This window comes from Podarcis muralis, chromosome 4 (genome assembly GCF_964188315.1).
Source record: "Podarcis muralis chromosome 4, rPodMur119.hap1.1, whole genome shotgun sequence".
Classification (NCBI taxonomy): Eukaryota; Metazoa; Chordata; class Lepidosauria; order Squamata; family Lacertidae; genus Podarcis; species Podarcis muralis.
The window spans coordinates 83935962-83957832 of NC_135658.1; the positions used below are offsets into that span (position 1 = coordinate 83935962).

At 44.1% G+C, this 21871-nt stretch overlaps 1 protein-coding gene and 1 long non-coding RNA gene across 7 annotated transcripts in view; both read left to right on the top strand.

The window, feature by feature from the left end:
- Positions 1-21871, top strand: part of LOC144327549 (uncharacterized) — a 164208-nt gene that overhangs the window by 77672 nt on the left and 64665 nt on the right. The window lies entirely within an intron of this gene.
- The window catches only part of TMTC4 (transmembrane O-mannosyltransferase targeting cadherins 4), a 45969-nt gene continuing 30388 nt past the window's right edge, over positions 6291-21871 (top strand). For 3 of the 6 annotated variants that reach the window (XM_028728210.2, XM_028728212.2, XM_028728213.2), the window contains exons 1-4: positions 6291-6439; positions 9194-9409; positions 18113-18228; positions 20178-20394. In XM_028728210.2, coding sequence (XP_028584043.1) covers positions 9248-9409; positions 18113-18228; positions 20178-20394 — 495 coding nt within the window. In that variant the 5' untranslated portion in view covers positions 6291-6439; positions 9194-9247. Of the gene's footprint in view, positions 6440-9193; positions 9410-18110; positions 18229-18859; positions 19047-20177; positions 20395-21871 lie in introns of those variants that run through there. The other 3 variants (XM_028728214.2, XM_028728215.2, XM_077927684.1) reach the window with 3 other exon arrangements.

The window sequence follows — 21871 nt, forward strand, 5'->3', positions numbered from 1 at the left end:
CCCTTGCCTTTCCCTACAGGTTCAGGGATAACACTCCTGAAGTGGAAAGGGAAACAGCACTGTGTTCCTTCCTCCCCTCCGGCGAATGCCTGTACAAGCACCAAATTTATTTTAGTGCCTTTGGGGATGACAATTGATTCTGACAAGAGAGATGGGAGTAGAGCTGATCTTTGTGAAGAAAAGTAATATTTGCTGCTGCCCAGTTCCTGGATATTCCTCCCTGTGGCAGTGAATCTTTTGTGTGTGTGTGTGGTGTTTACAGAGGCCTCTGAAGTTGCTGAGAGAAATTACTCCAGGGGGAAACTGAGCACAAGGCCATGTGTGTGGTGCTGAGACGTCTAGTCAAGATAAATTGGTGGCGAGACAGTAGGAAGGAAGGACAGTGTGAAGGAAACAAATATAACTGCCCCATACAGGCAATGAAGAAGGATTATTTGAGGGAACAAATGCACTTTGGATGGGCTTTAAAGGTGTAGTGTGTACAAAGCTTTAGTTGCATAGCACCCAATGTCTTTCTACTTTCTTTTTATTTAATGGTTGGCATTGTGATTTGAAATTTATTTATTTTTTAGTACCCTTTTGTAGTGGTCTTGTAGCCTTTTTAGCCTCAGGTGAGAAGAGCTTTGCGCCCGGGAGAGGGAAATGGGAGTCAACAGACACTCAAGGAATAGTTTCAGAGAAAAAGCTTTATTCTACCTTCCGGCTGGTAGAAGGAGCAAGTGTGATAGATTCACAAAACAAGCACGAGTTCACAGACATTTGCACAGAGCATATATTCCCCTCCAGTTCCCTCCCCTTTCTCCTCCTCCTCAAGAGTCCTGCCCCACGATGAGTTTCCTGAGCATGAACAGAAAGCTCCTGTCTTGGGACTCTTGTGGACTTTTGGCGCCCTTCCCAGGAAAGGGGGATGAGCGAGGAGCCTTGCGTTCAGCGTGTTCAAGATGTTGCAACTAGAGTGAGATAAGAGTCAGTTCTCAGGCTTGCTCTGACAGAGTCTATTCATTAGCTTTTTGAAGCCTTCTCGTACTGATAAAAGTAACGGTTTGCCTATGCATCTTGTGAGAAAACAGAGGAAAACTTTAGCTGTGGATTTTTAGAAGAGAGAAAAGGAATTTTGGAGGCCTGGTGGGGGGGGTGACTTCGGGCCTAGGTGGGGTCACCTGTCCTCACCTCCTTCAGTCTAATGCAGTTTCCATATTGGTTGTTGGCTGTGGTTTGGACTCTTCTTCTTCTTCTTTGTGCAATGCCCAGACAGCGATAACTACGGAGCCTAATTATTCAGTAAATAAGGAACAAGCAAACAAATAAATGTGTGTGGAGGCCACGGATGACAGTTTCCTCAGGTAATTGTCATCACTAAACAGAATCCTTTTATATGGGCCCTGTTTTCCTCTTGCTTCTCTTAAGTCACACTTACAGTTGTCTCCCTTTTTCAAGAAAATGGCAGAATTGTTGCAAGGCCTGGTCCCTAATCCCAGGTGTGGAGGAGCCACGTGGATCTTAGGCCTCAAAAGCCATGGTGTGCCTATAGGACCAAGTAAGGGTAAGTTTCTTGTGGTAGTATCTCCTACTTGCTTCTAGACTGCTTTCCCTGCCCTTCATAAAATATACAGACTATCCACCCAACAGCCATGGCCTCCTGAGCAGGGGGTCAACTTGCTATCTCTTGCTCCATATGCACTAAACACTTGGTGGAATATCATTTGCTCTGCTCCTCTGAGCTCACATTTCCATCTATCTAATGTATTAAAACATAGTAGTCTTAAAACCACATCTTCAGAGAGACTAATGGAATAAAAGTAACATATTGTGGCAGTTTTATTACCCTTAAATATGCTTTTAGTCTTCATATGAAACATTTCCAAAATAATGTTTGAGAGATGTAGAATGTGGTGGAATATATTTTATACACTGGGCATCTTGGGACTTTTCTCCACTGAAGACGGTGGAGACTTGTAGCTGTATCTAATGCAAGTTGAATCCATTCCCCAGTTCTTATCTTTGATAAATATCTTATTTATTGTTGGATGGAAGTTTGGAAGAAAACCTACATTTTTGAAAAATGATTCCGGTCTTCCATATTTCACTAAATCTTCTGATCAGTGTCTCTCTCCCCCCCCCCCCGTTTTGTCTGATAGAATACAATCCCACAGAAGAAAGGGTTTTTTGATGGCAACCATAGATGGTTACAACTACTCAAGTTCAGGTAAGTTAATTTATGCTTAAATATGTGATTTACAACAATGATCCATTGTTATGCATGAATAAATTTTCTTTCTGGAAAGAGCATTGAGGTTAACTGTGGGGAAGGGAAGAGTTCAGACTGTTTAGTTTGCAGGACTAGAGATTAACCAAACACTACAAGTGGTACTCAATTAGGTTTTACACAGAGTAGACCCATTGCAGTTAATGAATATGCCTAAATTGGGGCTACATTTATTTCAATGAGTCTACTCTGAGTAATAATAATAATTTATTATTTGTACTCCACCCATCTGACTAGGTTGCCCCAGCCACTCTGGGCAGCTACTTAAGAGTAAAACTTACCGTATTTTTTGCCCTATAGGACGCACTTTTTCCCCTCCAAAAATGAAGGGGAAATGTGTGTGCGTCCTATGGGGTGAATGCAGGCTTTCGCTGATGCCTGGAGAGCGAGAGGCGTCAGTGCGGCTTCAGGAAGCTATCCACAAGCCTTGCGCGCCCAGCAGGAGGTCCCGCCGGGCGCGCAAGGCTTGCGGGCGGCAGCCTGTTCTGGGGGTTGGGGGGGGGGAATAATTTTTTTTAAATTTCCCCCCAAAAAAACTAGGTGCGTCCTATGGGCCAGTGCGCCCTATAGGACGAAAAATACGGTAGTTGAATATCACCCTACAAACCCATTATCTCTATTTCCCATAAACTTCTCAGGGTTGCTGTTCTATAGACCAGAGTGCTAATGGCAGAAGAGTTAGGAGAAGCAATAGTACCACTTCAAATAAAGACATTATACTGCACTGTAGTAAATTTACTGTATTTCATTTTTAACACAGCTATGAAGGCTACTAGTTAATATGTCATGAATACCCTGCTATATCTGGATCATTGGTCTTAATGACAGCAGTGTGGAGACTGCAGTGCAAAATGAATGGCCACTGAAAGGATATTTTAACTGAAATCAGCACACAGTTATTGACCCCTGTGTTGCAAAGTTAGGAAGATAATTGTATTCTAGGGGCCCAGAAGAAAAAGAAAGCATTACTGCTTTGGGTTGGTTCCCTAGTTACCTTATTCTGTTTGGGTTAGGTTTTTAAAAGTGGGTGTTTTCTTACATATTTGACCTGTGATTAAAAGAGCATAGGATGTAATAATAGAGGGTCACACCATCTGAAATTTAATGACTTCCTCCAGTTTGCCAGAATGAATAGATCTTGAATTTCACATTCATTTATTTGCTGTAAATAAAACCATTCAATGTTGCTTTTGAGCAGTTATGCTATACTCTGAAAATAATGTGTGTGCAAACTAAATAAATAACTCATAGGTGAGTTACCCAAGGAAGCAAATGTTTGAGAGCACTCAAAATAAAGCTTCAGGCTATAGTCTCCTTGCGGTGACCAAAGCATATTTTGTGGTGCAGAGCTCTTCAAACACTTGTCTGTTATTCAGATTATGTCTGCACCCTTATATTGAACTAGGAACTGGAAATAAGAAAGTGCTGCTCCTCTGGAGGAAAAAAACAAATCAGTGAAGCATAACAGAAAGTAACCACAGCTCTTTCATACTATTATTATTATTATTATTATTATTATTATTATTATGATTTGGGCTCTCCATGTCTCAGCCCATCTTTAAGGTCAGCTGGGTTTGAATGACTCTTTAACCACTTTCTTGTCTCAAAGCTGGGTTAAAGAATAGCGATAGCAATAATCTTCCTTTTCTCTCCAACATTTAAAGTGATGGGGAACACACAGCTTCTAAATTGTGGTAACATAGAGGTAGTGTGGTCTAAACCATAGCTGTGGTCTAAACCACTGAGCCTAGGGCTTGCCGATCAGAAGGTCGGCGGTTCAAATCCCCACGATGGGATGAGCTCCCATTGCTTGGTCCCTGCTCCTGCCAACCTAGCAGTTCGAAAGCACGTCAAAGTGCAAGTAGATAAATAGGTACCGCTCCGGCGGGAAGGTAAACGGTGTTTCCGTGCGCTGCTCTGGTTCGCCAGAAGTGGCTGAGTCATGCTTGCCACATGACCCGGAACTGTCCCTCAACCAGTAAAGCGAGATGAGCGCCGCAACCCGAGTCGTCCGTGACTGGACCTTGCAGTCAGGGGTCCCTTTACCTTTACCTAGAGGTAGTAGGAACAGTCGTCACCTTTTTTTCAAAGCAGGCCACTGTGTCTGCAGCTCTTTCCCAGCATTGGCATGCCATGTTAAGTCAGAAGGGAATTCTGATTTTAGATGTATGGATATATATTTGCATTTCCTTTCCTTCTCATCTCATGGTTTTATATCTCACCCCTTCCCCATATATATATCTGCGGACTTAGGGTAACAGTTCACGTTACTGGATAAAATGAGGTATTGTCCACTAAAGTTTATACCCTAATAAATGGGTTGTCCTTCAGGGTGCTACAGGACTCTTTGTAAGTTCTGATTATGACTTATGCTTGGCATACAGTTACCAGCACTCTCTCAGGGAGCTCACGGGGCCCCTTGCCAGAAGAAAATAGTTAGAAATACGACCAGAAATCCTACTGATCCTGGAATCTGAAGCTACAGAAAAAGATCTATGTGGGCCATAAATTATGGCTGTAGGTTTTGTTTTTAAGCGATGACTCTGTTGTTTTATCTTTTTGGAAACCACGGTGAGGTTTTCTTCTACAATCAAGCGCTATATAAATTTTATTAAATAAATACATGTGCTCCTGCCCCTTGTAAATAGGATTGCAAAGACTGTGCCTTTCTGCAACCCAGAAATATTTTCTAAGAAGGTAAGAACCTAAGAGTAGCCTGTTGGAGCAGGCCAATGGCCTGCTTAGTCCAGCATCATGTTCTCGCAGTAGTCAACCGCATGCCTGGGGCTAAGCCAGGGTACAAAACATGAGCACAAGAACACTCTCTCCCCTCCTATGGTTCAAGCATCTGCTGTTCAGAAGCATTGCTGCCTCCAGCTGTGGAGGCAGAGCACAGTCGTCATGTCCAGTAGACCCTGTCAGCTCTCTCCTCCATGATTTTGTCCTATCGTCCTCTAAAGCCATCCAAGCTTGTTGCTATCACCCCCTCCGGAGGGAGCAAGTTCCTGTAGTTTTGACTATGTGCTGCACATTAAATGCGTCCTAAACCTTCCAACATCCAGCTTTGTCCGATTTCCCATGATTTCTGTAGTGCTATGGTTTTCCCAGTAGTGATGTATGGAAGTAAGAGCTGGACCATAAAGAAGGCTGACCGCCGAATAATTGATGCTTTTGAATTATGGTGCTGGTGGAGACTCTTGAGAGTCCCATGGACTGCAAGAAGATCCAACCTCTCCATTCTTAAGGAAATCAGCCCTGAGTGCTCACTGGAAGGACAGATCCTGAAGCTGAGGCTCCAATACTTTGGCCACCTCATGAGAAGAGAAGACTCCCTGGAAAAGACCCTGATGTTGGAAAAGATGGAGGGCACAAGGAGAAGGGGACGACAGAGGATGAGATGGTTGGATAGTGTTCTCGAAGCTACCAGCATGAGTTTGACCAAACTGCAGGAGGCAGTGGAAGACAGGAGTGCCTGGCGACCTCTGGTCCAGGGGGTCACGAAGAGTCGGACACGACTAAACGACTAAACAACAAATGAGAGAGGAAGAAACACTTTTCTTAAGCTGCTTACCCCACGCAGTGCATAATTTTATAAACTTCCTCGCCTCCCCCCCCCCCCAAACTAAAAAGACCCAAATGCTGCAACCTTTCTTCATCGGGGAGTCGTTCCATCCACCTTGATCGCTTTCCCAACTCTTCAATATCCATTTTGACGCGAGGCGCCCAGAACTCTGTACGCAGCACTCCAAAAACGCACCATAGATTTGTACAGCGCGCGGGACGGACAGTTCCATGTTCAGTGCCCGCGTGGACATCTCCACCCGCCGCCTTCACACCTCCAGTTCAGACCTCGGGCAAGCAAAATTCCCACGCTCAGGCTCCGCTCCCCTTCGCTTCGCCTCCCCTGCGCCCCACCCCGGTGCTCGCTGCGCTCCGCCTTGCAGACGTCAACCTCGCCTCGCCAATGAGCGAGTGCTGCTACTACAGCGGGGCTGGGAGGAGGAGGAAGTCCGGAGAGCCAATGGGCTCGGAGGGATCTTTCGGGAGCGGAGAGGCACGGCGGCTCCTCCCCCGGCCCGGCCCATCCCGCGGCCCCGCGGCTTCAGCAGGAGAGCGCGGATCAGAGTTGCGCGCTCGGGTGGGAGATGCCGCTCGGGCTCCTTCTAGCTGCAGGTAAAGCCAGGGCGGGGCGGGGAGCATGCGCGCGTGTCTGGGGCTGGAGGGGCCCCGAGGAGGGCGCAAGGGCTGGCGGCAGATGGGAAGGGGTCCCTCTGCGTGGGAAGCGCCCCTGGGCGCTCTATGCGGCAGGGGAAGCGCCCGGTTCCGCACCCACCTCGAGAGCGCACTCCCAAGACAAAAGGAAGCACACGAGACGCAAACAAAAGGTGGCTCTCTGGCGAGGGACGGATCCCACCAAGGTCACTTTTTCAGGCACTTCCTCATAACAGCCACAACTCCCTCGCTCTTTTCTTTCGCTCTTGCTAGAGTTGTTAGGATCGCCTCCCCTTCAGCACCTCTCCCCCCCACCGCCCCACGACCCCGATCTTCTGGGGTCGTTCCAGCCCCATCTCCGTTTCGAGGAGCGCGTTACCTGCCTTTAGCTGGGGAAATGCAGTCCTTAAAACATCTTGCGAGGAAAAGCAGCCCTATTAAACTTAGCGGGACTGGCTTCTGAGTAGGCGCGTATCGGATCAGCTGCACGTTTCCTTTCCACAAGATTGCTATTAGACAATGATGTTCTTCGCAGCACTGTGCTGAACCACTTTCGATAACAGATCCAGAGGGGGAACTGGGATCTTCACCTCGTCTTTTGTCTGCAGTCACAGTGCTTGGCTCTTTTTAAACACACGAGTTTGGATTCTTGCTTGGGGAAAGCACAAGTTCCATGGGTTTTTATTTTAAAGAATGGCCTGTGTTTCTTAAGGTCTGCTGTTCAGCCTAGTTGTGGATTATTATTATTTTGAAACTCTGCCATTTAAGTGGAAACTGCTGACTGGCAGAGTCTTTACTGTGGGTCTTCCATCATTCTTCCCAAATTGTGGAAAGGGGAGGAAAGAACATTTACATGATCGTTTTAGAGTTTTTGATGACATGCCAGAAAGTGGCATGCATTATCCCATGCCCTGCAAGAGCTACAGAACAAAGACAACAGAAACCAGCAGACAGGCTGAAGCATGCAACCCTGTGCATGCTTATTTGGGAATAAGTCACATAGAATTTGGTAGGACCTGCTTCTGAGGAAACAGCAGCCATAGGATTGCACACCTGTGTTGGGCACAGTGACATAATTTGTTCCAACAAATTTACCACACTGATGGTGTGTGTGTTCCACTCTGGAGACCTTCAGAACTCAGCAAGGAAAGAGGGCAAGATGTATTATATACTTATGTATAAATAGGTTTCTCCCCCTTGTTTTCAGAAGAGATTATACTCATTTAGTGCCAATGGTGGGGGGGATGGGACACAAAAACAACTTCTGCAACCAGGTCCATTATAGCAATGTTGGAAACTGCTTTCTTCCTTTCTTTAAAAGAACTACAATTCTGTTTTAACAGCCTCCCTTTTCCCACAACACATCTAGCTATTTATTTTTGGGGCCAATAGGTTGGTTTAAAAGCCCAGGGAATTGGAATATTAGCATACTGGGAGGAAGGTTGCTGTTAGCTATTGTATACCACTTCATGTATTTTTTATAGGTACTTCTGTAGGGGACATTGCTATAGTAACAAGGGCTCAGTTCTGGACTGCATTAATAGCTGTGCACAACAAGTAGGTCCAGTTGGTCTTTCCAGCAAGCACTTTATTTTTAGTGAGCATCTTTTGCAAGTCCAGTAGTGAGCAACACAAAAGAAATTTCCAAGCTGGAAAACAAAAAACAACACCATATTATGGCACATAATGACTTAAAAGATAAAAAAGAAGAGGAAAACAAACCACTTATGTAGTATGATAAACAGGGAGGTGAGGATAGAAGGTCTAAATTCTGCATCCTAAAATTTCAAAGTTGTGAGGGGGATATATCTGGTTAACCTTGTTGGTTCTGGAGATGCTAGGCCAGAGGGTAATGGAAATACAGGAAGGAAGGTGAACTTTAGAAAATATTCTGCAGTCAGGCTAAAGGCTCTTCCAGTCTTCCACTTGTCCCGTGTTGAGAAAGCACAAGTCCAAGTGATTTTCCGCTTGTTACCGTATCTGTTATAACTATAAGATGTAGAAATCCTGACATAACAATAGCTTCTTGCACTCTCAACGGCTTTGGCAAACCCATTTCTCAATGAACTTGACATTGCAGGAGACTGGACATGATATGCACAGGTATCTTGTGGGTAACAGTTTCTGGATGCTGCTATTGGAAGATGCTGCCAGAGAACCATGTGGAAGTGCTCTGAACATATTTAGTCTTGCTTTGCTCGTCGTCTTAATTAGACCCATACTTCCAAATCCACTCTAGAATAAATAGACTAATTTCCAGCATGTCTTTTGGATCCAGATATTCCATAACTTGAGTGGATATGAGCAGTCATTTGCCAAGTGGTAACATAACCACAGAATGCATGTAATGGCATGGTCCTACCAAGCAATGATATAAAAACCACACATCTGTAGCCAGCAGGGAAGCCTTGGGGTCAGACTTTCCCCACCTGGTTCCTCCTGGGGATGGGGCTTGAGAGTCCCAGTTCCCATTAACCCTGAGCATTGACAATCCTGGCTGAAAGTTCCAAACATCTGTAGGGCACCATCTTGGGAGTAGCTTTTGAATGCTGAAAGAAAGTTCGCTTCTTCTCCTCCCCAGACCACTAGTTCACCATAAATAACACCATAAATAACACCCACCCCTAGGTATAGGCAGGCTACAAACGGTGCAGGTTTTATTTGTAAAAAGGCTGCACTAGCTGTTTATAAAGATATACATCCTATTTCTTTCAGATTTGCAACCAGCATAATGTTGGCACTCCAAATTTTGGACAAGTATCGTACAGAATGGCACAGGCAGACAGTAACCTGGACCATGACATACCACTACTGCCCCTTCCAGCACACTGGGCCAAAAGTGTTGTGGGACTCCTTTCCTTCATCTGCTTTGCAAACAGCTACAATGGGGACTTTGTCTTTGATGACTCCGAAGCTATAATCAATAATAAGGTTGGTGTTTTCCCAGTTGTGGGGCTTACAAGATCAGGGCTTGTAAATAGCCATTCGCCTAGCAATCTGTCTTGAGTGAGAATCTCCTCCAGCAAAGAGGTAGGGAAAGTTTTACTAGGGTTGCTAACTGGTGGTGGCAAGCACCAGCCTCAAAAAGCTGCCTCCCCCGCTGTGATATGTATACATGCACAGTCCAAAAAAGCCAAGAAGTATGCTTTTTCTTGTGATTTATGCAAATTTGGTCTGTTAAAACTCATTTAGTTAATCAGCTTTTAAAAAATTGGTTGGCAGCCCTAACTTCTAGGGATTACAGGAAAGTTTGTTGTTGCTTTTGCCACAAAATACATGGGGAGGTAGCTTAGTAAAACTCTTCGTGGAATAGTAATCTCTGTGGACCAAATAATATATATTGTGACTGTGTGCACAGCAGAGTGTTGAGGCACACATAAGTCACACAGATCTGATTTTTCCCCCATCCACTTTTGTGGATGTTTCTTTGCACGCAAGCATTTTCAATTGAACAGTATCTCAGAGTTTCCCATACACACAGGTGGTTGGAGCTTAATGGGAAGCATTAGCCCTGGGTGTTGTTTGTGCCTTTCGTTCAATTTGCACTTCCCAGCCTTCCCCATGTCCCGGAAATCTGAGGTCCATTTTGGGCACATGCACAGGTATTTGTTTACTTGTGCACATGTTATCTTTTTTTATAAAAAAAAAAACTTGCAGTTATCAGACTTGCACAAAACAGCAAGTTCAAAACCAAAAAAATCCCATCTGTGACACCTCAACCCACCAGCAACCCACTGAGATACGTTCCCCCAATGGCAATAGGATAGATGCACCCAGAAAAACTTAACCATGCATGTGAAAAAAACCCCACCCACACATTGCACTTCAATATGTCTGCATTATCGGCAGAGTGGGGAAATTCAAATTTAATTGGATGAGGACAACATTATGTGAATGATGCACATATGGGATGTATCAAATCCACTTCAGACTGCCATGTGTCCGCAACCCGTGTTAAAGCTTTACCCTGTGCATGTCTACTCAGAAATAAGGCCCATTGAGTTAAACGAGACTTAACACCCAGGTAAGTATGACAATTGTGATTTGGGTATTTCCTACAAAACCCATAGGGAGGTAAATTAATACAACTCTTCGTGTGTTTCTAAGTCTTAGGAAGTTGTACACTATTTTAAAACTTTAATTGATGAGCTATAATTTGATAATGAAGGGAAAAAAGATTAATTGCTGTTCTCCACCTTATATTTGCAAGGAAAGTTCATTCTGTGAGCAGTGGTCTTCTATAGGGCAGTCACTGCACCAAAGACCTCTTAGTCACATTTAACTAATCATGTGGATTTTAACCAGTCACTTGATTGATGAATTGTTACAATTGGAACAGAAGGCATATGAATAAAACAATACTGCTGAAGAAAAACAGCATATATTAGCCCGGTTTGCACATCACATTAAACTGTATTATAAAACAAACTAGATTTTAATAGGAAGGAGGAGCGTGCTGCTTCACACTGTTCAGAAGTTCTCATAGCACTCTTGCCTGAGTCCTTGCTGCTATTGAGCCACAGACAATACAAGCCAGAGCCTGACTTGTCATGTTGTATGAATCCGAGCTTGTGTGGTTTCTTTCCCCAAAAACAAATGACAGGTGGTAAGCCAAGAGCAAACCTTGGTCCCTGTTTGTGGTTTGTTTGGGGGAAACAAACCGCACACTTGGGTTTCAACAGCATGACAAACCAGACTCTGACTTGCTTCATCCACAACGCAACAGCAGCAGGAGGGCGAGGAGGAAAAGCGCTGCGGGAACTTTTGAGCATCATCCACCAACATTCTGCTTGATCACATTAAACAATAGTTTATTTTAATCTGTGGTTTAATGTGATGTGCAAACCAGGCTGTTAGTTCTCAGCTTATGTGCAGGCATTCCCTTCTGTGTGAGGGTGAAGTGGGGTGCCTCTTCAAATATGGCACAGCTATACACAATTTTTTCCACATTCTAACTATTAAAATGATTTCCCTAAACAAATAAATAAACCAGTGCTGGGTCACCTCTTTATTTGATCAAAACATTTTTATTCAGTTAATTTAACTCATTAATTAACTGAACACTGTCGCTCTAAAGGGCAAGGAAAAGGTGTTAGAATATTCACAAAATGCATTCCTAAAATTAGCATTCTTTTTGAAATACTAGCCATGATGGTAACAGAGTACCAAGCCCTGAAAATATAACTCTGTATTTAGTCCCAATTTATACATTATGAGTAAAATCTGACCACTAACAAGGAAAGCATATCGATATGATGGGGTTTTTTGGGGGGAGGGGGGACTTTTTAACAAAAAAGAAAAACCAAACTTTCTGAACAAAGAGAAAACTCTTTGAAATGAGAGGAATAATTTTGTTCATCACGTTCTTATCTAAAGAAGGGAAAAGAAAGAAAAAGTGATAACCCTGAGCTGGAGTTGAACCCAACAAATTTGTAGAGGTTTGAGTCTCTGCTTGCAGAGTTTCAGCTCACCAGAAATATATTTCATAGATGTACCTTATTGGCGAGACATCCTGCTTCATGTACATGCAATGGTAAATGTGCAGTTTGGATATAGAGCAGTCTTGAGGTTGACATGCACTGTGATCTCAGACACTTCACTTAATCTTCTTTTAGCAGTTACCTGAGTAACTCAATTATATTCTCGAAGCTGGGGGTGGGACTGAGAGGGAAAATCAGCTAACAATCTTCTTAATGCACTTCTAATTACCCGGAATGCTTTTGAGGGGGGAAAGAACAAGCGATCATTGCCTTTTCAAAAGGAAGGGTGACAGAAAGCTGCTTTGTACCAGGTCAGACCAGCTGACCTGGTACAAAGCAGTTTGGAGATGTGCAGGATTGAGCCTAGAACATTTTGAAAGCAAAGTTTATGCTCTAACACTGAGCCACACCCCTTCCTCAATGTTAAATGTAGTCCATTTGAATAACATTCCATAGCAGCACAGGATACTCGTTTTAGTATTTCATAATATTTTTTGCTTAACTACTACCACCTCCTAAACACCTTGATGGTTAATAAATTGAAAGCTAAACTATTATAAGGGACATAAGAAAAGCCCTGCTGGATCAGACCAAGGATCTGTCCCATTATCGTGTTTCTGGGAAGACTATAAGCAGAAGAGGAAGGCAATATGTTTTTGCTCCTTAGCAACCTGTACAAGTGGCCTCTAAACCTGAAGGTTGCATACAGCTATCATGCAAACCCAGGATTGTGATGTGGCACTAGAAGTTCTGCAGTGGGGGCTGCATGATGACATTCTTACATTTTTATCATATAGAGAGAGATGGGCTTTAGCGAATGCTAGTCTTACTCAGAGCACATCCATAGAAATTAATGGACATGACTAATTTCAGTGGCTCTACACGGAAGAAGACTCTGGGTCTTCACATTCCTCTTTAAACTAAACAGCCTTTCTCTCACCCATATTAGAGCAACTTCTTTTGCGGAAAATGTAGGATTGGTTGGCTGCCAGCTTGTAAGGGAAGGAGCTGATGTAGAACAAATGTTCACTTTATTCAACATCGTAACGTATTTGATTCGCTTTTGCTGGGAGCTCCAACAGCTAAAACCATTTTGTAGATCTATCGATTACGGCTAAGCCAGCATTGGATACCACACTGTGATCCTTTTGTGAACTTCCTGTGCTCTTTTCTCCCCTTTCTGGTTCCAATGGAAGATCCTCTTCCAGTTGGCCCCATGCCTACCCTGGCATGGAGCAGTCTGTTATTGGATTTTACTGGTGTTCAAGAATCTTCTCCAGATGCTTTCTTGCCATTGTAAGCAGCTCTGTGCTTTGCAAAAAGAAATGAAAGAAAACCTGTGTACTGCAGCAATCTGCCTTCTGTGTGTATAGGAAGGTAAACATTTGAACAAGTAAAGCATTTGAGGCGGAATGCATCTCCGTTACAAGCATTCATTAGAACAATGGTTCTTGCATAAAATGTGACACCCAGCGAAGCAAAGAGGGCTATTTAAAATCAAATGTTTTTAGAGCTGCCAGAGGAGAATACACCTGACTTTTCAAATCAATGTATGCTGCTTAGAGTTGAGAGGGAAGCAGAATCAATATTTTCTCCCCGCCTCCCCCTTTCCTTACTACAGCCCTATAATAAAAGTCTATTTTTCAAAAGACGCTTCCCTCATATTCCTAGCCTCCTGCGAAGGCCGTTGTGACTTGTTTGCTTTTAGTTAGGGCTGATTCACACAACTGTTCCCAGGGCATATGTTCCAACTGTTGCGATTATATATAAAAAATTGTCAGCCCAGATTGAATGAGGAGGTGATGAAGCTGTCATCTCGGTGGTTCACAGTGGACCATATGCCAATTTACTACATCACTGCAAAGCCTTCTAACAATCTGATCTGGGGCATACCCACCCAGAAGCAAGTACAGTGGCAGCTACAGTCCACAAATGGTGGCTGGGCTTGTTTTCTTGGGTTTTTGCCCCCCCCCCCAATGTAAAATCCAACTCCACTGCAACAATAAGAAGAAAGATGCAGCAAATGTATTACAGACACAGCAACTAAGAGACGTAGGCAAGCCCTAGACAACTTTCCCACAGCCTCCTACCCACTTTTGTCCTGTGCCAAACAAGCAAGCAGCATATAGTTCCATGTTGTGGGGTTGGCTTGCAAGGGTGAACAATGGTCTGGGCTGTCACGTGTGCTGCAGAGTGTTTTACTTTTAAAACCTGCTTTCCTACCTCCTCTTCCTTCTGCTAGTGCTTGGGCTAAGCAGCAAAGCATCTCTCCCAGCCTACCAGTACAGCTGTTGTGGCTCATGCACAGACTGCAGAGAAGTACACCCCATTTTCATGACCCTCAGACTGCATCCTAAACACACTTACTAGGGTGTAAGCCTCCTTGTATACAGCGGGACTTACTTTGGAATAAACGCACATAGTATTGTGCTGTCAGGAGTGGGCTCCAGCCCATGAACGCTTACACTACAATGAATGTTGTCAATCTTTTAAGGTAATACAAGACATCGGGAGAGTTGGCTCTTATTTAGATACTGTGTAAAGAGGGTGGATTCAAATAGGCTGATTTGGGGACTGCATTTGCTGACTTAGCTCCATTGACATCTGTTCAGCTCAGTGGAGTGTTATTAGCCTAGGTGGTCATTGGCTCATTTGTCCAGGGCAAATCCTTCCTCCATTTCATAGAATCATAGAATTGCTGAGTTATTTAAACAAATAAAAGATGCAGTGCTAGCTGCCAAGAGGCTAGAATTTAATTTCCAAGTGTTTTTGAACCTTCTGTTTGCTTTGCTTTATTTTTTATTTGCTGAAGTTTTTTTTTAAAGGCTGTGGATCTAAGCTGTGCAAATTATTTCTCTGTTATAATACTTGAGGCACCGTGTATGAAAATTTTTTATTATTTGCATTCTGTTTTGTGAATGTAATGAGGCTGCCTGCAGTTTTCCATCATGGCTAAAATTTCTATTAGGGAGAACAAATATATTGATTTACTCCTACCCTTGCAGAGGAATTTGGTGGGAAGAAAGAACCCTTAAATCTACAATGCTGTGTACATTTACCTCTCAAGAAACCCTGTTGAACAGAGTGGGACGTTCTTTTGAGCAAATATGCATAGGATCAAGCTGTATAACTACTCAGTCCCAGGCTTTGTGAAATATAGGAAGTGTGGCCCCCAGTAAATTTATTTCACTGTTTTTCTTTGTAATATTTAAGTCAGGGATGGGGAACTTGTGACCTTCCAGATGGATGTGGTTGGACTCCAATGCCCATCAGCCCTAGGCAGCATGGTCAGTGGCCAAGGATGATGGGAACTGTAGCTCAACAACATCTGGAGGGCCATAGATTCCCCACCTCTGATCTAAGGTATAAGATTTGCAATGGATTTGTGGTGGGGAATTTTTGTGTGTCCACTTCCTACTGTGAGGGTGACTCTCGGGCACAACAAATGATGGATACCTAATTACCCCATGGTAGCTACTGACTAGGGACGCGGGTGGTGCTGTGGGTTAAACCACAGAGCCTAGGACTTGCTGATCAGAAGGTCGGCAGTTCGAATCCCCGCGACAGGGTGAGTTCCCGTTGCTCGGTCCCTGCTCCTGCCAACCTAGCAGTTCGAAAACACGTCAAAGTGCAAGTAGATAAATAGGTACCGCTCCGGCGGGAAGGTAAATGGCGTTTCTGTGTGCTGCTCTGGTTCGCCAGAAGCGGTTTAGTCATGCTGGCCACATGACCCGGAAGCTTACTGGTGGGAAGGTAAACGGCGTTTCCATGTGCTGTGCTGGCTCACCAGATGCGGCTTTGTCACGCTGACCACGTGACCCGGAAGTGTCTCCGGACAGCGCTGGCCCCCGGCCTCTTAAGTGAGATGGGCGCACAACCCTAGAGTCTGTCAAGACTGGCCCGTACGGGCAGGGGTACCTTTACCTTTACCTTTACCTAGCTACTGACTAGTGAAGCACGAGCTGCGTGGTAGATGACAGGCAGGATCTATGCTTTCTCTAAAATGAGCTGTGAGCTGTTGACTTGTGGGGAAACCCAAAGGCAGCTAGCAAAATATTTTGTTGCTAATTGCAAAATCCTGTGCTGGGCTTCTTTGCTTCAGCAAGGGGCAGTTCTGATTGTGCCTGAGCCAAGGCTCGGACTTTGCTCTCATTTCCCAAGTCCTGCAGGTGAGAGCAATGCAGGGAGGCTGTCGCCTGCTGGAGTGAATGCAGAATTTGGAGGGGTGGCAGGACTCTGTCTACCAGCTGGCCTTTCCAGCTCCACCAACCCTGAAATTGTGATGCCGTTTCAGGTCCTTCCATCTGCCCAGTTCATGATGCCTCCTTCCTCATGTGCAGTCTCCCAGTGTGGTGGTGGAATTTCAGGCAGCCCAAGCAAATCCCAACATCGATTTATTGTTAGCCGTATAACTCTTCCTCCAAGCAGCACAGAGTGGCATTGTATTCTCACAAGCCTGTGAGTGAAGGTTCAATAGAAATCTAGTTTTTATGTTACTGCAGAGGGAACTGCAAGCATTGCTGTTCTTGCAGTCTGATTTCACGTGACCACAGTAGTGGATGAAATCTTGGATTGGCCGGGGTTGCCTGTAATGCTTCTCCCACCAGTGTCTACAGGGGCCATTCTAGCATGGGGAAAAACAAAGTGGTCACACGGGCTCTGTATAATGTGTACCACAGGAGCAGTTTTTCAGTGGCCACTGTATTGCTGCGGTGACTGGGTGCATTTACCCAAGGCCACCCAATGAAATTCATATCCAAAACAATATCTGGGATACTGAGATCTATATGTCTGACACCATAGTCAGCACACAGCATAGGCTCTTGTCTGCATCTGGTCTACAGATGGCCAGGATATCAGTGCAGGTGGAAGATCCCCAAGCATGTGGGCTGGGGGGTTGTGATCTGCCGAGTTAGCACATCTGAACTCAGAAAGAGCCATGCACAGATGCACTCCTGAAAACATTGTTGTGCACATTCTCAACAGCCATCTCCATTTCTAATTTTCATCCTCAGTCTTGGCAACAAATGCCCTCCCTTCCATCATGATGGTGCATAATGAATTTTTCCCCTTGTGCCCCATCAATTTTTCTTATTCAGGAGTGTGCCACAATTGGGCTGACCTATAAGTTTTGATGTGTCAGAAATAAAATGAAGAATGATAGTTTAGTAGTGTTGTGTGAAAATTAAGAAAGCATCTCAGCAGGGCATTCAAATAGCAGTTGATCACTACTTGCCATCTGTAGTGTTTGCATTGTCCTTTCTGTCGTGGTTTGCTGGTGACGAGAATGGATGATATGGAGCTGTGCAGCACACGGCCCTGATATTCTAGACAGAGCACAAAGTAAAAATGGCACTGAATCAAGAACTGTAGGCTAACTTCCAGTATATGATGTATTGTAATGCTCAGGACAGCTATCCGCTCATTAAAGTTGGCTTAATGTTATGAATTCCGTTTAATAGGTTGGCTGGGTTATAAGAAACTTAATACAAAACATTGGCCACTTTTTTGAGATGGAAATGGTGTGCTATAAAAAAATTTAAATAGATAACTCCTCCCACCCATTTTCTCCATGGTAAGCATGGAGCATAAGAGCTTAAATGCTACTGTGGTTTACTAGTCAGAATGATGGTTAGAACGATAAAATGGAACGATTTCCATTTATCTCTATGCTTTAGAACAGTGTTTCCCATACTTGGCCCTCCAGCTGTTTTCAGACTACAATTCCCATCATCTCTGATCACTGGCCTTGCTAGCTAGGGATGATGGGAGTTGTAGTCCAAAAACAGTGGGAAGACCAAAGTTTGGGAAATGCTGCTTTAAACTGTAAACATTCTTCAAAAGGGCAATAACCTCTTTAAAAATAATATCTCTGGCTTGATAGAGTGGTTCTAGGAAATCCAGCAATGAATCTCAGTAGATGGTCTTGTGGCAGTCGCCATTTCTTAGCCTTACCTACCTCATTGGGTTGGTTTGAGGGCAAAATGAATGGGTAGGCGGGGAACATTGTAAGTTGCTTTGAGTTCCTTGAGGGGAAATGTGGCATGCCAATGTAGTAGACAGATCTCTGGGTTTACTCAATGCAGAACTGTTCTTGGTTTACCTCTGTTAAAGATTAAGATTTTGACAATGTTATAAACTTGTGTTGTTTCAGGACCTCAGGGCAGAAACCCCACTTGGTGAACTGTGGCATCATGACTTTTGGGGGAGCAAACTCAGTAGCAATACCAGCCATAAATCTTATCGACCACTTACTGTATTAACTTTCAGGTGAGATGCTGTCGGGCTCCACTTAAGACATTTAAATGGGGCGGGGGGGGGGCATTAAAAGGAAGTAGAATTTACTGAGATGCTACCTTTAACATGGAGGAAAGTTTCATTAGTGCTCTTATGTGCTGCTACTCTTCCCCTGAAGCCAGCTTTCTGTAACTAAACTCTTATAACTATTTAGGATCACAACATACGTAGCAGTCCCAAATCTCTCGCAAAGAAAATATCCTGCCATGCTTTTTCCTCCTGGTAGGGACAGGAGGAGTATCACATAGACATCAAAGGTCACTTCTTGGTTACAGAGGACCATGGAGGTGCATCAAGCTAGTTCTTAACAACCAAACGTCACCCATCTCGACACACCCACACATGACCATGCATATTTTTCAATATTTTTAATGAAGGAGTTTTTTTAATTGACATAACTTTGTAGGTCCTCTGAAAATGTATAACCACTTAAGTGAAATGGGAAGTCGTATGATGAGAGTGGGATGATTGAGGAAAGGTACTTGCCATCACACGTAATATAATAAATGATACGTTGTGCTGAAGAAGCAAACTCTAGTGGGTGGTTTTCAAACACAACACCCTTGCTGCTTTGGCACACGTTTTCTACTCTTCTTTCCTTTAGCGTATAACGTTCTTTATGAACGAATGGCAGAATGCCCTGGAGGTGGGGAGAGAAAAAGCAGGGATTGTGGCCGGCAGAACTGCATACACTCTTTGCACAGGCCCATCTATTATTCCAGTCTCCTGTGTCAACAGATGGAAGACCAGCACAGAACAACCCCAAAGCATGTGTCTCTGACAGGGAGCAGGTGTGTTGCAAAGATGTATCCAATTCTCCTTCTCTTCCCCACCTCCTAAAAAAATAAAAAAGCATCATGCAGACACCTTACTTTATCCCTCTCTGACTCAATCTTGCATATGAAACACAGCACTGAGCATCTGGGGTTGCTGATGGAGAAGAGGGGATAACTGGATTTATAAACATATTTTCTAAGGGACACCTTAGCCAGGAAAATCTGTGTGCCATTGAAAGGAGAGTCCCTGTTTACACTAGTGCATTCAATCTTTTCCTCCTCTCGCCCACAGTCTTCTTATCAAGGAGTACTTAGTTGCTGGGAACATTGAAAGCTGCCTTATAGCAAAGACATCTTCCTACTATTCACACATTGCTCTAGCACTGGAAGAAGTTCTGGAACTGCAGGTGGTATTCAACTAAGTTTTACTTGGGAGTAGACCTATTGAAATTAACATACCTAACTTGATCATTGATTTCAGTGGGTCTGCTCTGGAGTAAAACATAGTTGAATACCACCCTGTGACCTTGAAAGCTCTGGCTCAAAACCAGCGCTCCTTTTGAGATATTGCAGAGAAGGGAAAAATGAGTGCATAAAAAAAGGAGGAGTTGAGCAAGAGGGAAATAAAATGAACTGAAAAGGAGTGACTGAATGGAGAAGAGCACATTTAGGAGGGGAAGGGAGTTGGCTTCCTATTCTCTTCAGCAACATGTTCTTGTCGCTAGGCCCAATGTTAAGGTGCCTACCTGTGTGTGCCCCTCTTCCAGAAGCAGAGCCAAATGATAGCTTCCCAGCAGGTGCTTCACTGTCGCTTACCAGGAGAGGTGGGCAAGGCAACAGGAAAGTCAGCAGAATGCAGGGGCACCAGCGGAACCAATCCAATGCTCTCACTGGTGTGCCTTCCCCCTCTCTCCCGATAAGCAACGATGACTCCCTTGCCTTGTGGCTCCACCCCAATGGAAGAGCTGCTCCTGCTCTCCTCATAAATTGTTTCCACTGTGCATCGATAGTAAGTAGTTTGACACTGCCCTCTTTATGAATACATCCAGATTTATTCAAAATTTATTTTTTTAAAAAATATTTGTGCATGTTAATCCATTCATTTGTCGTAATTTCTAACATCGATGTTTTCCCCCCCTTGTGTAGGATTAATTACCTTTTAGCTGGAGGCTTCTACCCATTGGGCTTTCATGTCGTCAATATAATACTCCATTGTGCTATCTCTGTCTTAATTGTTGATGTCTTCTCAATATTATTGGGTGGGCTGCAGTACACCAGTAAAGGAAGACGGCTAAACTTTGTCCCCAAATCATCCCTGCTCGCGGCTTTGCTGTTTGCTGTACATCCAGTGCACACTGAATGTGTAAGTACTTCACGATTTAAGTATTAAAAGTCCATTAACAATATTTAATCTTCCTTATCCTTTCAAATACATGTATTATGCAATCCATAGGTGTGGGGTGGGTGTGAATGTATACATTGTGTACATTTGCATGTGCTTTGTATTGATGCAACCATGCTTTTTTGTTCTTTTGGGGTTTGTTTGTTTGTTGCACATGACTAATCCTAACTTGCGCTAGGAGAAGCCAGTGCTAGGATTTCTGCTAATGCAGTGGAACCCCCCCCCCATGTCCCTGAGCACCCTCCCTAGATCTGCTCCAAAGAGCTGGGAGAATCCCCATAGCAGCACGTGGGGGAATGAGAGGGGAGATAGTTCAATCTGGCAACTCTCTTATGTTTTGTGGGTCTGGTTTTTAGTTTTGTTGTTTAGATTTATATTTATATATCTCCTGCTCTTACATGGAGTTCCCAATAGTCTCCCATCTCCCCCCATTTAAGCACCTGCTTAGTTTCAGTAGGGACGCGGGTGGCGCTGTGTATAAAACCTCAGCGCCTAGGACTTGCCGATCGTATGGTCAGCGGTTCGAATCCCTGCGGCGGGGTGAGCTCCCGTCATTCGATCCCAGCTCCTGCCCACCTAGCAGTTCGAAAGCACCCTTAAGTGCAAGTAGATAAATAGGTACCGCTTTATAGCGGGAAGGTAAATGGCGTTTCCGTGTGCTGCGCTGGTGCAGGCTCGCCAGAGCAGCTTTGTCACACTGGCCACGTGACCTGGAAATGTCTTCGGACAGCGCTGGCCCCCAGCCTCTTAAGCGAGATGGGCGCGCAACCCCAGAGTTGGTCACGACTGGCCCGTACGGGCAGGGGTACCTTTACCTTTTAGTTTCATTAAGGTTATAGCCGCGATTGCCAATGTGATGTCCTCCAGATTTTGCTGGACTACATCTTCCTACATCTATGACCATTGGTCATGTTGGCTGGAGTGAAAATGAATTGGAGTCCAACAACGTCTCAATTGCATCACATTGACTCCCCCTGGATTTTCGAATCTGGTGTTCAGACTACTCACTAGATATCTGCTCTTTAATAGTTAACTTTGCTGCTACTTCATAAGTTCATGCACCTCACTTTTCACATTGTAGGTCTTTGCTAAATGAAAGTGAATTTCTGTTGAGAATTCTTAATTTTGCAGAAGCTGATAGGTTAGGGGGGTTTTTTTAACACCTGATGCATTTAATGGCAGGTATCGTGGTACAATAATACCAGAGTGTAAAAACATGCAAAATCTGGAGATGATGAAAAGCCAGATGTTTTTGAAATAGCAACTGTATTGATTTTCCACATAAATGACATATTTTGACAAATTATTATTAGAATCTGTTTCCAGGGGAGTAGTCTAGTTTCTTTTGTGCTGGTGGATATAAATGGAAGGAATTTTAAGACTTTTCATATATAAAATGGTTGTAGAAACACTTGTTCTTCATAGTGTTTTCACTTCC